This window comes from Gavialis gangeticus, unplaced genomic scaffold, assembly GCF_001723915.1.
Source record: "Gavialis gangeticus isolate Ggan-Ray unplaced genomic scaffold, GavGan_comp1, whole genome shotgun sequence".
NCBI classification, from domain to species: domain Eukaryota; kingdom Metazoa; phylum Chordata; order Crocodylia; family Gavialidae; genus Gavialis; species Gavialis gangeticus.
The window spans coordinates 4,578,471-4,592,026 of NW_017729012.1; the positions used below are offsets into that span (position 1 = coordinate 4,578,471).

Below are 13,556 nucleotides of genomic sequence, written 5' to 3' on the forward strand. Positions count from 1 at the left end.
GTTCATCTTGGAGTCAATAATGACTCCAAGATCCCTTTCTGCCTCCGTGCTCTCGAGTAAGGAGTTCCCCATTGTGTAAGTGTGCTGCTGGTTCCTACTGCCCAAGTGCAGCACCCTGCACTTGTCCGTGTTAAAACGCACCCTGTTCCTGTTAGCCCACCCCTGTAACCTATCCAGATCCCTCTGCAATCTCGCCCTCCCTGCTAGTGTGCTCACCTCCCCCCAGATTTTGGTGTCATCAGAGAATTTAAACAGTGGTTTACTGGGGTTTACTGGGAACCATTCAGATCCAGTCTTTTGCACCCTCTTTGCACTGGGGTAAAACACTCAAACAACAGGCAAGGCAACTCAGAAACCCACTATGAGACTTCAACAGAGCTGGGCATACACACTAGGGGGGTAGTAAAAACACTCAAATAAATTACCCAGAGAGGTAGTGGGGAAGCTCCATCCTTGGGGGCTTTAAAAACCCGGCTAGACAAAGCTTTGGTTGAGATGATCTAGTTGGGGCTGGTCCTGCTTGGAGCAGGGGTTGGACTAGATGACCCGAGGTCCCTTCCAAGCCTCATTTTCTATGATTATATGATTCTATAGTGCATCATTAACATCCTGCCTAGCTAACAGGTACTGCACTGAGTGCTCAGTACAAAGCAGCTTACAGTAACATTTTACATGGCACGTAGCACTTTTCACCAGAGAATCTCCATGCAGCTTCAAAACCTTTGATGGAATGGAGACTTCCAGAATTTCTGAGCCATAGGTGAGCAAATCTATATCCATTTAACAGATGGGTAAAATGGAGGCACAGAGTAAACTTAAGCTCAGTCACTCCAAGAGCAAGACCCTCATCCGATATGAATCAGAGTAACTCCAGGGACGTCCGCTCAGCTGATTGATGAAGAATCAACGCAGAAGTGCTGAATTCCAGTCCCCTTGTCTAACTGTAATGCCGTACAGCCGGCTTTCCCCTTCTGCTAATGAACCACTTGGTAGGCAGATAACCCCAGCGTGCACAGGTGGTTAGCTGTCTGCTGGAACACAGCTTTCCCCTCCCTCCAAGGCACATAAAGCATCCCAGCATCCTGTTACCAGGTCACTACATGCACCGTGAACTTCCTTTGGCACTTCCAGCCTCACACAGGAGAATTCAGGAGACCACAAGAGGAAATGGGAAACATAATTTTAAATAAAAAGAGGAAAGAGTGTCTTTGTGTCAGACAAGTGGAAGGAATCCAGGACCAAGAGACTGCAGAGCCTTTCCACTTCAGACAGCAGGTGCTCTCCAAGATGTGGTTATGGCAACAAAATAAATGATGGATAATTGCTTTTGTGACAACTTGCCAATTAAATTAGACTCAGCAGAATAACATAATGACAATTTGTTATGCTCTGGTGGGCACTAACATACCAATCATAATTAAATGCTATGACTGAAATAGAATGCTGCTCTACACAGGAATATATAACCCCAATTCCCTCCCAGTGAAACATTATAGGTTCAGGCTTGATTTTAATTTCTGGAGGATAATAGCATTAGCACACATCAGAATGAGCTTGGAATATGCACACAAGCAGCAGCACAGGGAGGGCGACAGAGGCGAGGACAGCAAACTTGCTCAAGCTCCTGTGGGGACCCGGCAAAATCATTCTTGTGCTCAAGGTTTCAAAACAGTGGGGACTCCCCTGTGTCACTGTCCTGGGGAGATTTCCCCATTCCCAGCTTGGGAAAGCAAACAAGGAGCCCTGCCCAGAGAGTCCAGCCCAGGTTTTGACACTGAGCTTAATGCATGCTGCAACAGGCCAAGGAGATGTAGTCGGGGCTGGATGAACACTCCTGCAATGCACTCCTGATCAGTAAAGCTCTTACGGTCCTCACCGGAAACTCTCAGAGCCTTGATTAAAGGAGCTTCCATTAACTGGGGGCACAACCCAGGCTACCCTTCTTACACCCAGCCCTGAATCACTTCACAACTTGCAAAGCCCTGTTCATTAAGACACAGGCACAGGTGGAAATAACTCCCTAGAGTGCTGTGATCTATCACGCTGCCCGCACCAAGGGGCTCTAGTTATCAGGCAGCAAGCGTAAGGAAAATTTGCTGTTATGCAGAGGACCCAGCACAGAGCTTCTATACGCCTATCTATGCCCTGTGCTGCCCATTTAAATGGCACCTACGGCTGATGCTGCCTGACAGGGGCGGACTCTGCCACCCCTGACAGGTTTGGGTTTTGCCATGGCATCAGAAAACAGAGTGGCAAAGCTCATCACAATAAAAACAGAGCCCTGGTGGCAAACTACATCTGCAAAGGGAACCAAAGATCACATGAAAGAGTAGCTCCAGGGACATCAGCTTAGTTGATTAAGAAGCAACCCAGAAGTGCTGGAGCTCAGCAGCTGATTTGTAAAATCATAGAAAACGAGGGTTGAAGGGACCTCAGGAGGTCACATCTAGTCCAACCCCCTGCTCAAAGCAGGACCAGCCCCAACTACATCATTCCAGCCAAGGCTTTGTTGAGCCCGGCCTTAAAAACCTTCAAGGATGGAGAGTCTACCACCTCTCTGGGTAACCTGTTCCAGTGCTTTACTACCCTCCTAGTGAGAAAGTGTTTCCTAATATCCAACCTAAACCTCCCTTGCTGCAATTTGAGCCCATTGCTCCTTGTGGTGGCATCTCCCACCACTGAGAACAGTCCAACTCCATCCTGTTTGTATCCACCCTGCAGGTAGTTGAAGGCTGCTATCAAATCCCGCCTCAGTGTTCTCTTCTGCAAACTAAATAGCTCAGTTCTCTCAGCCTCTCCTCACCAGTCATGTCCCCCAGCCCCTTAACCATTTTTGTTGCCCTGCGCTGGACTCTCCAATTTGTCCAGATCCTTTCTGTAGTGGGGGGGCCCAAAACTGGACACTACTTCAGATGTGGCCTCACCAGTGCAGAATAGAGGGGAAGAATCACTTCCCTTGATCTGTTGGTAATGCTCGTACTAATGCAGCCCAGTCTGCCATTAGCCTTCTTGGCAACAAGGGCACACTGTTGACTCATATCCATCTTATTGTCCACTGTAACCCCCAGGTCCTTTTCTGCAGAGCTGCTGCTTAGCCGGGCAGTCCCCAGCCTGTACTGGTGCATAGGACTGCTCCGTCCTAAGTGCAGGACCTTGTGCTTGTCCTTGTTGAACCTCATGAGATTTCTTTCTAACACTACACAGTACCTACCTCCCAGCTCACCCTTCCTGGACCTGTTTTCTGTGCCTGGCTTATTATAGACTGCAAGCTCCTTGAGGCTTGGAGTGCTGCTTACTCTTTGGAAGGTTTGATGCATCTGCGCACCATCTCTGGCCCCAAAAAGGTGAGGTTTAAGATTTTAAAATGGTAACAATGAGCCAACTGTTAAACAACAGTTCTTAGGAAAGGACAGTCAGGGCACATCACAGATGCAACTGGAGAGAGCACCGATAAGAAGCAGTGGGCAGTGAGCAGACAGTGCTCTCCTGGAAAGCACGTGTTAATGAAGCCATTTGGTGGCATTTCTTTCTGCATGTGGACAGCCTCAGACTCCAGCTCCGAGACAGTGCCTCAAAGACCTGCCTCAGCTGCTACCTATGTCTCCCTGGCAAATGAGTGTAAAATGACCGACTGGCAAGCCTGCCGCTGTGAGCAGTCAAAGAATGCCAGCTGCTAAACCTAATCAGAATGTGCAATTCCCACAGCAAACCTGCCCCAATCCCATTCCTTCTGGACTTCCAGCCATTTACACTAATAAAACCTTTCTACCTTCAAGTGTAGCAAGGGAAGGTACTGCCTCCCTAGATGCAAGCGCCAAGCAATCAGATTGTCTTGCACCTGGGTTACAAAGGCCAGGAGCGCATTAGGGAATCTTAGTACAAATATGCAGTTTCTTAGCAAAGAAAGGCAAGCATCAAAACACTCCACTAAAACAAAGGTCCCGAGAGAGGCTGTGCTAGAGGCTCCACAGCTCAGTACCAGAGGACAGCTAACAGCTAGCTGCCAGGGGAGTGATAGGCAAGTGGCCCCAAAGGCTACAGCTTTCTACAAGCTCCTGCAGCTCACTGACAGAAGTGAAGACAAAGAGAAATGCTGTTTTACTGAAGTTTTGCTTTAGCAATAACAGGAACTGGAGTTGAGCATTTCTGGGTCATACTCATAGCTGTATTTACAAAGAATGTGCTGTTCTCTACCTCTGTGACATTACAAGCTGGTAAAGGGCTGATCATCTGGTTTTCAAAAGAGCTGGAGAATTATCATGGCTGCCCCAAATCTAGCATCATTACTTCCCTCCACCTTAAAGGGATCGCTTAATCTTCCAGCCTGTGCATGAAAATACTGTTAGAGATATATCAGGGCTCAATAATATGTACCCAAGGAATGGTATGGTTTACCTTTGCCTACTGGAGAAAGCAAGGAACAAGAAGTCACGACTCCAGGACTCTATGTCTACCACTGGCCCTCACACGGCCTGGCGCTACCTGCTTAGCTGCTGGTGCCTCCATTCTCACCTAAAAACCAAAGACAATTTCTTGTTACATCAAAGCGTGCAAATTCAGCGTCCAATCTGCAACCCTTCCTCATGCAACTAGTCCTATTATTACCTCCAGTAGCATCCTTCCTGTAACTGTGGATGAACCTACTCTTGGGCTACCTCTTTCTTGGATACTGCCCTTGGAGCAGTATTATTACATCTCAAAATGGCTCCTTTCTGATGATGGATTGCACCGGCAGATCACCACAGTTAGTTGCCACCTTAAGGATTTCTCTTTAACACATCAGAGCCAGATACAGCTAAATTACTCAACAACATGCCATATCTGAGCTATAAATCCAGGTCCAGTAATAGACTTTGTGCATTTATAGTCAACCAGTATGATGCGCATGGAAATCTCCTTTCCTGGCACTAAGTACAAATGTAACTTTTGCATCGTATCTTATCACTAATGCTGGCAAAGTAAATTCGTAACCTTGGTGTAATTTCTACAGCACAGGGCGAGTGCTCAGATAATTACAGCAGGAGACACTGGGTGGTAGGATCTTGGCCTTCACTTTAGGGTCTACCACCAACTTGTTACATGGCTGTGGGCAAGTTTCTTCAGCCAAAGTTTTCTAAGATGTCCAGTGATTTTAGATGTCCAACTAGAGTGACCTTAAGCCTGCTTGCAGAGCTCTTCCAGTTCCTACCAGCCTAAATTGGGTTTTTTTCTTCTTCTTCTACCGAGATTGAGGAGCATCGTAACAGATATACTGGCATTTATTGTTAACTTAAAAATAGCCTGGCACCGAGACAGAGGGGCTAATACATGTCCTCCATTTGGTTAGCTTTCAGAAAGAGAGAGGTCAGCAATTTAAGGTGGCCAAGACCAGTTAGCTTCTCTATAATGGGGTTCAGGAATGGGCAACAGCTAACGCCTGGTTCCAGTCATTAACAAGCATTGCAGTACTGGCAGACAGGTTTGCTCGGGCATAAGGACATGACTTAAATGCTTGATTTTGTCCTGTGAAGGCAAAGGGCAAGGAAGAAGATAACATCAGGCTCTTTTCCACAATAGAAAGGAAAGACTTGCTCAAAACACCGTATTTGTTAGATGGTGGATTAAATAGATTAGATAATGAAGTTTAGTTCCTTATCATGTCTGGGCTTAGCTGGAACCTCTTTTATTCCATCATCTCCTCCGATTACAATAACCAAACATGACTACTGTTCCTAAGGCACCCGTGGGCTTTTTTTTGAACATTTTTCACGGCTGTTTTGTTTTTTTCTGTGCTAGTATATGATTGTGGTTAAAAAAAAAAAAAGAAAGAAAATGTCAAAGCAGAACTAAATCCAACTGTGAACTAATACCACATGAAAAGTGATTGCCATCTTTGGATCTGACCTGGGTTTATAGACATTCAGATTCTTGGGGTTTGAGGAATAGGATTGAAAAATAAAATAGGTGAAAAAGCAAAAGGTCAGCCGAGAGAGAGAACAAAGATGCTTATGATTGTGTGTGGCCTAAGAAAAATGCAAAACCCACAATTTTCCTTCCCTTTACATAATTGTCTAATGCAGGATGAAAATAAAAGCTTATAGGAGACTTTCAGTCCTTTGGATTCCTCGGCAGCTTCTAGCTGTGGACTTGTGCCCACTTTCTCAAAGCTGGTATTAGCGTAAGAGCAAGCTGATGTAAAACTATATTCATGGAAAAAATAAAGATACCGTGAAAAAGATGCTACAACTCCACCTAGTGGATAAAAGCCAAAGGAACACCACACATGCCAACTGAGTTTTTCACCGTGACATTTCCAAGCAATCGATACCTCATTATTAACTGTAATCACAAGCCTGCATTTGTTTTTGTGGAAACATACCTCAGAAAGGGGACACATGGCTCACTGGGCATTCTGGTGAGAGGGTCCTAAAAGCCAAAATAGTTGTTAGTTGTGACCTTCCTACGTCCAAACCCAAGATAGGAAAGATTGATTGTGTATCCTCTTCATCCAAGACACCCCCCACACAAAAAAAAGAAAATCTTTAAAGCTTTGGATAAAGCTACTGACCTTTTGCTAACTGCTGGAAGGTAAAGGCTTGATAAATAATAAATAGCTCACCCCAGGCTTGTGCTTAGAACCTTTTAATTAAAATAGTCAAGTTACTTGCTAAGGTCACAGTGATTGACATTTGTGTCCAAGCAGAGCAAAAACATCTATCAAGTGTTGAGCTTAAAAATTAAAAAAAAAAAAATGGAGCTCTGCCCTCAATTGCATTTCCTCCTAATTGCACAAAATGCTTAACTTCATGTCTTTTGCTAATGGACGCACCCCGGATTCCCCATTACCTACCAGCCGTAACAAATCCTCGGTGCCAAAGAACAGTACTAACCGCTTGTCTGTCTAGAGCTGCTCAGCTGGAAGCTTCCTCAATATTGAGGTCAGCCAACAAACCACTACAGATTCCAAAGGATATTTCTACCCTGGTAGCTACCTAAAAGTAATTTCCCCATCTATGTTGCACAAGGGCTAATAACCTCCCTCATCAGCAGGGAGACCTGACCCCTGCCAGCTCATTTAACATGTCCGCTCACTTAAATATTTCTAATCTTTCCTGTTAATTGGGCTATATTACCCACTTCAGAATAATAGTATGAATGCACTCCACCAAATTATACAGCTGCAGACCTATTGCTACATTATACTGGAATATGGCACAGAGTCAAATATAACTATAATCACAGGTCTGACAGCCAAGTGACACTGTTACCATACAAATCAACTCCCTCTCAACCTGCCACACCACAGCACCTCAGTGTGTAAGCCAGACTAAGTTTGGTTACATGCAGCAGTGATAAACCAGAGCAAGCCTCAGCGGTCCTCACTTGTTTCTGGTTATCACAATGGACGGGTAATGCCAAATTGTTACATAGCCATTATTCAGCCATGCATTCCCCATGTAGAATGTGGCTATCAGCAAAGGGAAGAAGGGGGGAATTCATTCACTAGCTAGGACTATAATCTTAACACAGATGGCAGACTTCAAAATTGCCCTGCTTTGTAAGATCACTGACAAATGATCAGGCCAGGAAGGTGTGGAGACAACACTGTATTGCAGGAGGTGTGCATCTGCTGGCCTCTCTCCTGGAAGCCAGCTGGACTACACTGGCAAGGATGGGCCTTGGATGAATAGCTTACAAAAAGAGCCTGTCAATGCTAAAGGCACAGGCAGCTTGCCATGCATCTTTTCTCCTAGCTACCAAAACCTCTATACAACCCTATGCAAACATTTGCTGCAGAAGGCTCTTTCCTGCCCTGCTGTGTCTAGGGGTTGCTGAGTGCATCTACCCCTTCTCATACTTTTGTCCCCAGATTAAAATTTGAATGTCATGAGCTAATTTCTATTTTCCATCACTCACCTCATCCTTGCTTACAAATATTAACATTTTTCCTCTCAGTGGCCTAGTACCTAGGCACATCCCCAGCAGTTGCAGCCATGAGAGTAACAAGAATGTTTGCAGTCATGCCATCTGTGACAGGTGATCAACATGGGACCTAGGAGATGGCATAGAGTGCAACCTCAGCAAGTCTGCAGATGACACCAAGCTGGGGTGGGTGGGGAGGGGGGAGTAGTAGATATGCTGGAGGGCAGGGCTAGAATTCAGAGCGACCTTTACAAGTTGGAGGATTGGACCAAAAGAAATCTCATGAGGTCTAATAAGGACAAGTGCAAATGCCTGCGCTTAGGACAGAACAATCCCATGCACCGGTACAGACTGGAGATCAACTAGCTGGGCAACAGCTCTCCAGAAAGGGACCTGAGGGCTGCAGTGGACACTCAGCTGAATTAGCCAACAGCATGCCCTTGTTGCCAAAAAGGCTAACAGACATACTAGGTTGCAAGGGTAGGAGTGCTGTCAGCAGATCAAAGGAAGTGATTCTTCCCCTCTGTTCAGCACTGGTGAGGCCACATCTGGAGTAGTGTGTCGTGTTTTGGGCCCCCCCACTACAGAAAGAATCTGGACAACTTGGAGAATCCAGCAGAGGGCAACAAAAATGGTTAGGGCACTGGGGGATAAGACTTCTGGAGGAGAGGCTGAGGGAGCCAGGCTTGTTTGGTCTGGAGAAGAGACGACTGAGAAGGGATTTAATAGCAGCCTTCAACTCCCTGCAGGGCAGTTCCAAAGAGGATGAAGCTGGACTGTTCTTAGTGGTGGCAGATGACAGAACAAGAAGCAAAGGTCTCAAGTTGCAGCAAGGGAAATTTAGGTTGGACATTAGGAAAAACCTCTCTCAACAAGGGTGGTGAAGCACTGGAATGGATTACCTAGAGAGGTTGTGGACTCTCCATCCTTGGAGGTTTTTAAGACCCAGCTAGACAAAGTCTTGGCTGGAATGATCTAGCTGGGGGTGGTCCTGCTTGGACTAGATGACCCCCTGACAACCCTACCAACCCTCATTTTCTATGATTCTGAGTCCTGCAAATTACTAGTGTATTTATACAACTTCACTATGGTTCCAAAACAAGAGACATAAAAGAATCAATACTCGAAAAGTATGTTGGACCATCCCATTTTCTGCTTGCATCTTGTGTTTCCAAACTGTATGTTGTCATAACAAGGGGGAAGTGTTGTTTATGCACCAGTAACTGAAGAATTAAAATGCAGAAAGTATGAAATGGGAAAGATGGCAGGAAACCTAGATATGAAACCAATAAAATCTTTCCATTTTCTGGGAGGAGTGGGAGTTACTTGATGACTAAGTTTTGACTTTGAACTAGAAGAAGTAGTTTTGATTTAATCAGGAAAAAATATCCCAAACTGTAATGAAATAAGTGTTGTTCTTCTATCAAAACATTTTTTAAATTCAACTGGTAATTGCTTGGGAAGCTGAGAAGTAGAGTTCTGATCACCATGACAGCCTTCCCAAAACCGACCAGGCATTCTACTGCCTCCTCTTCTGCAGACTATTTTTGCAAAAAAGCACTCACCTCTGCCCTCCGCAAACCTTGCGAGATCTTAGCCTCTCACTTCAGAGAGGGCCACTAACTGCCATCAACAGCTGTAACAAGGTTAACTCACAATGATCAATTTGTCAGGAATAGTTATGGTTTAGCAGATGATAAAGGTGGAATGGGAGAAAGTGTGTTGCCCATTTAAACACTACTTGGGGCTAAAAATCAATATGCTGGTTTGAAATCATTTTATACAAGTTTTAGGACATGTGAGACAGTACACCATACACCACTTCAATACATACAAAGAAAGAAAGGGAAATTCAACCATGAGTCGCAGAGCCATCCAGTCTGCCCAGTGTGAGAAAGAAAGTTACCCCTATACAAACAAAAAAGCAATACTCCTAAAGAGTGAAAATAATCCAAAATTTAATAGTCTAATCCACTGTAAACTCCAACACATTTTCCACTTCAAGATACAAGAAAGCCCTGAACTTTTGAGGACAAACTCCATTTTAAAGGCGGAGGGTGGGGTAGGGAATCAATGCTGAAGTTAGCATCTCACACAGGTTCATGCAAGGCAACACAATTCAACAACTGAACTATGCTTCATTCACATAAGCATCTTACAGTCGGATGGTTCATGTGGACCATCATTGTTCAACCAGACCATGGGTGGGTAACATGTTGTTACATTATGTCCCAGTGCAACTGAGCTGAGAAACAAAATTGCTAGGATGATAAAGGATTTTCCTTCTTCCCTTCTGCGGATTCAAGCTGCTGCTCTTCATGAACTTGCTTCCGTTTCCGAAGCATCTTCAATGTGTCTGGCAGCGTCATTCTGAATGCTGTTTCAGCAGGCTTACCAGCCTTTAGTGTTACCTACAGTTTAGAGGCAGATGATCACCAGGAAAAACAAAGACAGAAATTTTATTGAAAAGTGGAATCAAAAGCAACAGTCCCCACATGTGCCCCGCAAGACCCACGCAAGAAATACAGCTTTAAAGTTCTGACTATGAAGTGAGTTCAAGGTCAGGGCATGGGGAGACTATCAAGCAGAAAACATAAGTGAAATGGGGTTGCCACAGGTCTGGACAAATCTGACTTTGATCTCATCGTTCCACTTTTTCCTCAGCCATCAACAGATTTTCATCAGATGCTGCCCTCTATCCAGAACCTCATCCATCCTCCTCCTCAGAATCCTTTTCAGAGGAGAAAGGTTGCTGGTGATCAGTGTTGGGCCATTAGAACAATCAAGGGAATGGAAAGTCTATCAAAGAAGAGGAAACTAAGAGTCTGTCTACACTGCACAATATGCTGCCATTGAGATACCCAAGCTACCTTGAATGCTTCAAAGAATATAGCCGTGTTAGCGTTGGGCTCTGTCCAGGCTAACCAACATTGCTTTGTTCTCCATGTTCAAGTTAGCTCAGATACCTCCACGCAGCACCGTATTGTAGAATACAAAATACACCTTTAGTCGAGCAAAGGGAAGGGAGTATGAATGCTCTCTATAAATATATTAGAGGTAAACAGCAGGGAAGGAGAAGAGCAAGAAGCTAAACAACAAAAGTTGGCACAAGAACAAATGGGTATGAATGCTGGCCATTTATACATCTAGGCTGGAAATTACAAGGTTTCTAACCATCAGAGCAGCAACACTTTGGAACAGCTTTCCAATCACAGTAGCAGAAACAAAAAATCCTATTGGGTTTTAAACCAGTGAAGCTCCACTCTATAAAAGGGATTATCCGACACAGCTGTCCATGACAGCAGTAGATTCAAATCTGTGACCCAGGAGGTCTCTTCAATCCTATGTTCCTATATGCAATTAGCAGAATAAAATTCAGCAGATGATGATAAGCACATTCAGTGAGCACAAGGTATTCTTGTGAATGCTACTTATTTGCCTCCCACACTGTACACAAGTCACTCGCTTCAAACACTAGGAACAAGATTAAAGAATAAATGCATATTAACTAGCAAGAATGCATCATGTTAGTTAACTACTGTAGGATGCCTGGAGAAATATGCTCAGACATTAGAGAGAAATATGTCCCCATGTTATGACACTGTATGTACATACATATAGACTGAGGGAATACCCTCTATTAGTTTTGAAATGCACCGTTTGTGAAAGCTGCTGACCTCCTGACACTAGAAACTGAAGTCCCCTAATTCAAAGCAAGCCAGCTTGACCTGGAAGCAAAAGTTTCTGTATCACTGACCTATTAACCTACTGACTATTTATTTTTTTATTTTAATAATAAATGCTTACATTCACAGCTGTTCTTCTCCGCAAAATGATCCCCTGTGTTAAAAGCAACCTTCCCGTTTCCTCAAACAGATTTTCCTCCTTAATTTGTCCTTTTTTCTTCAATTTATCGAATTCCTCCACAAACCTAGAATTCAAGATACCGATTATTTACTAACAGTCGTAAAAATATAAGTATTTTTATAACTGGGAAAGAACCATTCCGAGCTAATTCTAACTTGAGCACCACAGGTCTTACCTCTGGCAAGTGGATTTAAAGTTTGGTTGGAGGAGCTGAAAGGGTCTCGGACCACTCTGATAAACTTCATAAAATTTCCTATTCGATAAAATAAATAGTTTCAATGTTTCATTTCTTTGTGTACAGGCGATATATTCTGACAGAGAAGTTAATGAATAGACAGAGCCAGGGAACAGCTAAGTTAGGATAAACAAAGATAAACACCCTCCAACTACTTCTCTTTCCAGTCACTATCCTTTAGATGTATGTTTTTTAATTCAAGCATCCCAATGGGCTTAAATAGGTGCTAATTAATCCTTACTATGCACTGGTGGGATGCCAAAACAGCACCACTTCTTTGGTGAGTTAAGCCAAGCTGAGAAAGGCAACATGAGTTTGTGAATTGCCAACGAATAGGTAAGAAACAGCAGAAGGAACAGAACTTGCAGCCCTACTCCTCGCACACACCCACAAGCAAGGCCCTACGGACACCCAAGCACAACGGACGTGTTGTTCAATGGAAAGGTGCTAAACTGGCGAGCTGCTGTCGGCATCCTCCCGAACAAGTCACGTACAAGCGCCCCATGCCGCGGAGGGGAAAGAGGAGGCTTCCAAGCATGGACGAGCCAGGAACCGAAGTGACAGCATCAGGGCACATACTAGCACTTCCAAGCAGGTGCACCCCCAAAAACACAGTCGCAGGCTCCCGGGCGGCCGCAACCAAGCAGCAATGCAAAAAAAGAGGCGGCTGTGTCTCCCTCCCCCAACAAATACACGCAGATTTGCCGCGAGCACCGAAGAGATGCGTTTTAAAGCCTCAGCAATGAAACCGCAGCAGCACCCGCCAGCCAAGCTGGCATCCCCGGGGGAGAAGCGAGCCCCCTCCAGCAGGCACACGAGGGCCGGAGGCCACTCACGCTCGGACAGCGTCCTCCGGATACAGGATATTTGGCACCACGTCCTTGACTTCGCGGTAGTAGCGCGGGGGGGCGCGATACAGCGGCTCGCGGAGCGGCGGGAAGGCGGCATACACGTCATACCAGAGGGGAGGCTTCTTCGGCAACCCAATGCGTATCAGGTTCGTCACGCTGGAGCAAGAGACAAGGCAAGGGTCAGGCAAATGCTGCCAAGGCTTCAAGACCCTCTCCCTGCACCCCCACCTCCCTGCAGCCCCCCCCCCGGAAACCAGGCAGCCCAAAGGGAACTGCCCTTCCCCGGGCCCTACCGGCTAAACAGGGTGCCCAGCTTCTCCAAGCGACTGTTGCCCGCCATGGCGCGCTAGGCCTCCCCCGGTAACCGCGGCGCCTAACAACAGCCCGCGCTTCCGCCGGAAGCGGAAACAGCAGCCGCACCGACGGCCGAGCCATCGATCGGGCGAAGGGGCCGCGGAGGCAGAAGCAGCCGATGGCCGAGCGGGGCTGATCTGTGATGTGGCTGCTGGGATGCTGCCCCTGAGAGCAGAGATGGGGGTGGGGGGCAGGGCTGCTGCCTCCCCCTGCCACAAAGCAGCAGGTTGCTGGGCCCAGGCTTGCTGCACGTGCATGTCATGCCATGGCCGTGTCGTGCCATGCCACCGGCATGCATCGCACACCCAGGTGCTGCACGCAGAGCACCCGCCCCTGCTGTGATTTCG

General features: G+C 45.9%; 1 protein-coding gene across 1 annotated transcript; it reads right to left on the reverse strand.

Moving 5' to 3' along the window:
• Positions 1 to 9,665: 9,665 nt before the first annotated feature.
• MRPS23 (mitochondrial ribosomal protein S23) lies at positions 9,666 to 13,264 on the reverse strand. Its single transcript, XM_019511077.1, has 5 exons — positions 13,149 to 13,264; positions 12,841 to 13,011; positions 11,945 to 12,022; positions 11,710 to 11,833; positions 9,666 to 10,313 (listed from the first exon to the last, which is right to left on the reverse strand). The coding sequence occupies exons 1-5, from the start codon at positions 13,193 to 13,195 to the stop codon at positions 10,164 to 10,166; spliced, it is 570 nt and encodes a 189-aa protein (XP_019366622.1). The 5' UTR covers positions 13,196 to 13,264; the 3' UTR covers positions 9,666 to 10,163.
• Between the last annotated feature and the right edge of the window lie 292 nt (positions 13,265 to 13,556).

Excerpts from the sequence above, each read along its gene's own strand:
- MRPS23 (XM_019511077.1), bottom strand. The coding sequence starts at position 13,195 with ATGGCGGGCAACAGTCGCTTGGAGAAGCTGGGCACCCTGTTTAGCCG. Across the intron at positions 13,012-13,148 it reads CTGGGCACCCTGTTTAGCCG|CGTGACGAACCTGATACGCA; the intron begins GTAGGGCCCGGG and ends CTCTTGCTCCAG. Across the intron at positions 10,314-11,709 it reads GGAGAAGAACAGCTGTGAAT|GTAACACTAAAGGCTGGTAA; the intron begins GTAAGCATTTAT and ends TCTAAACTGTAG.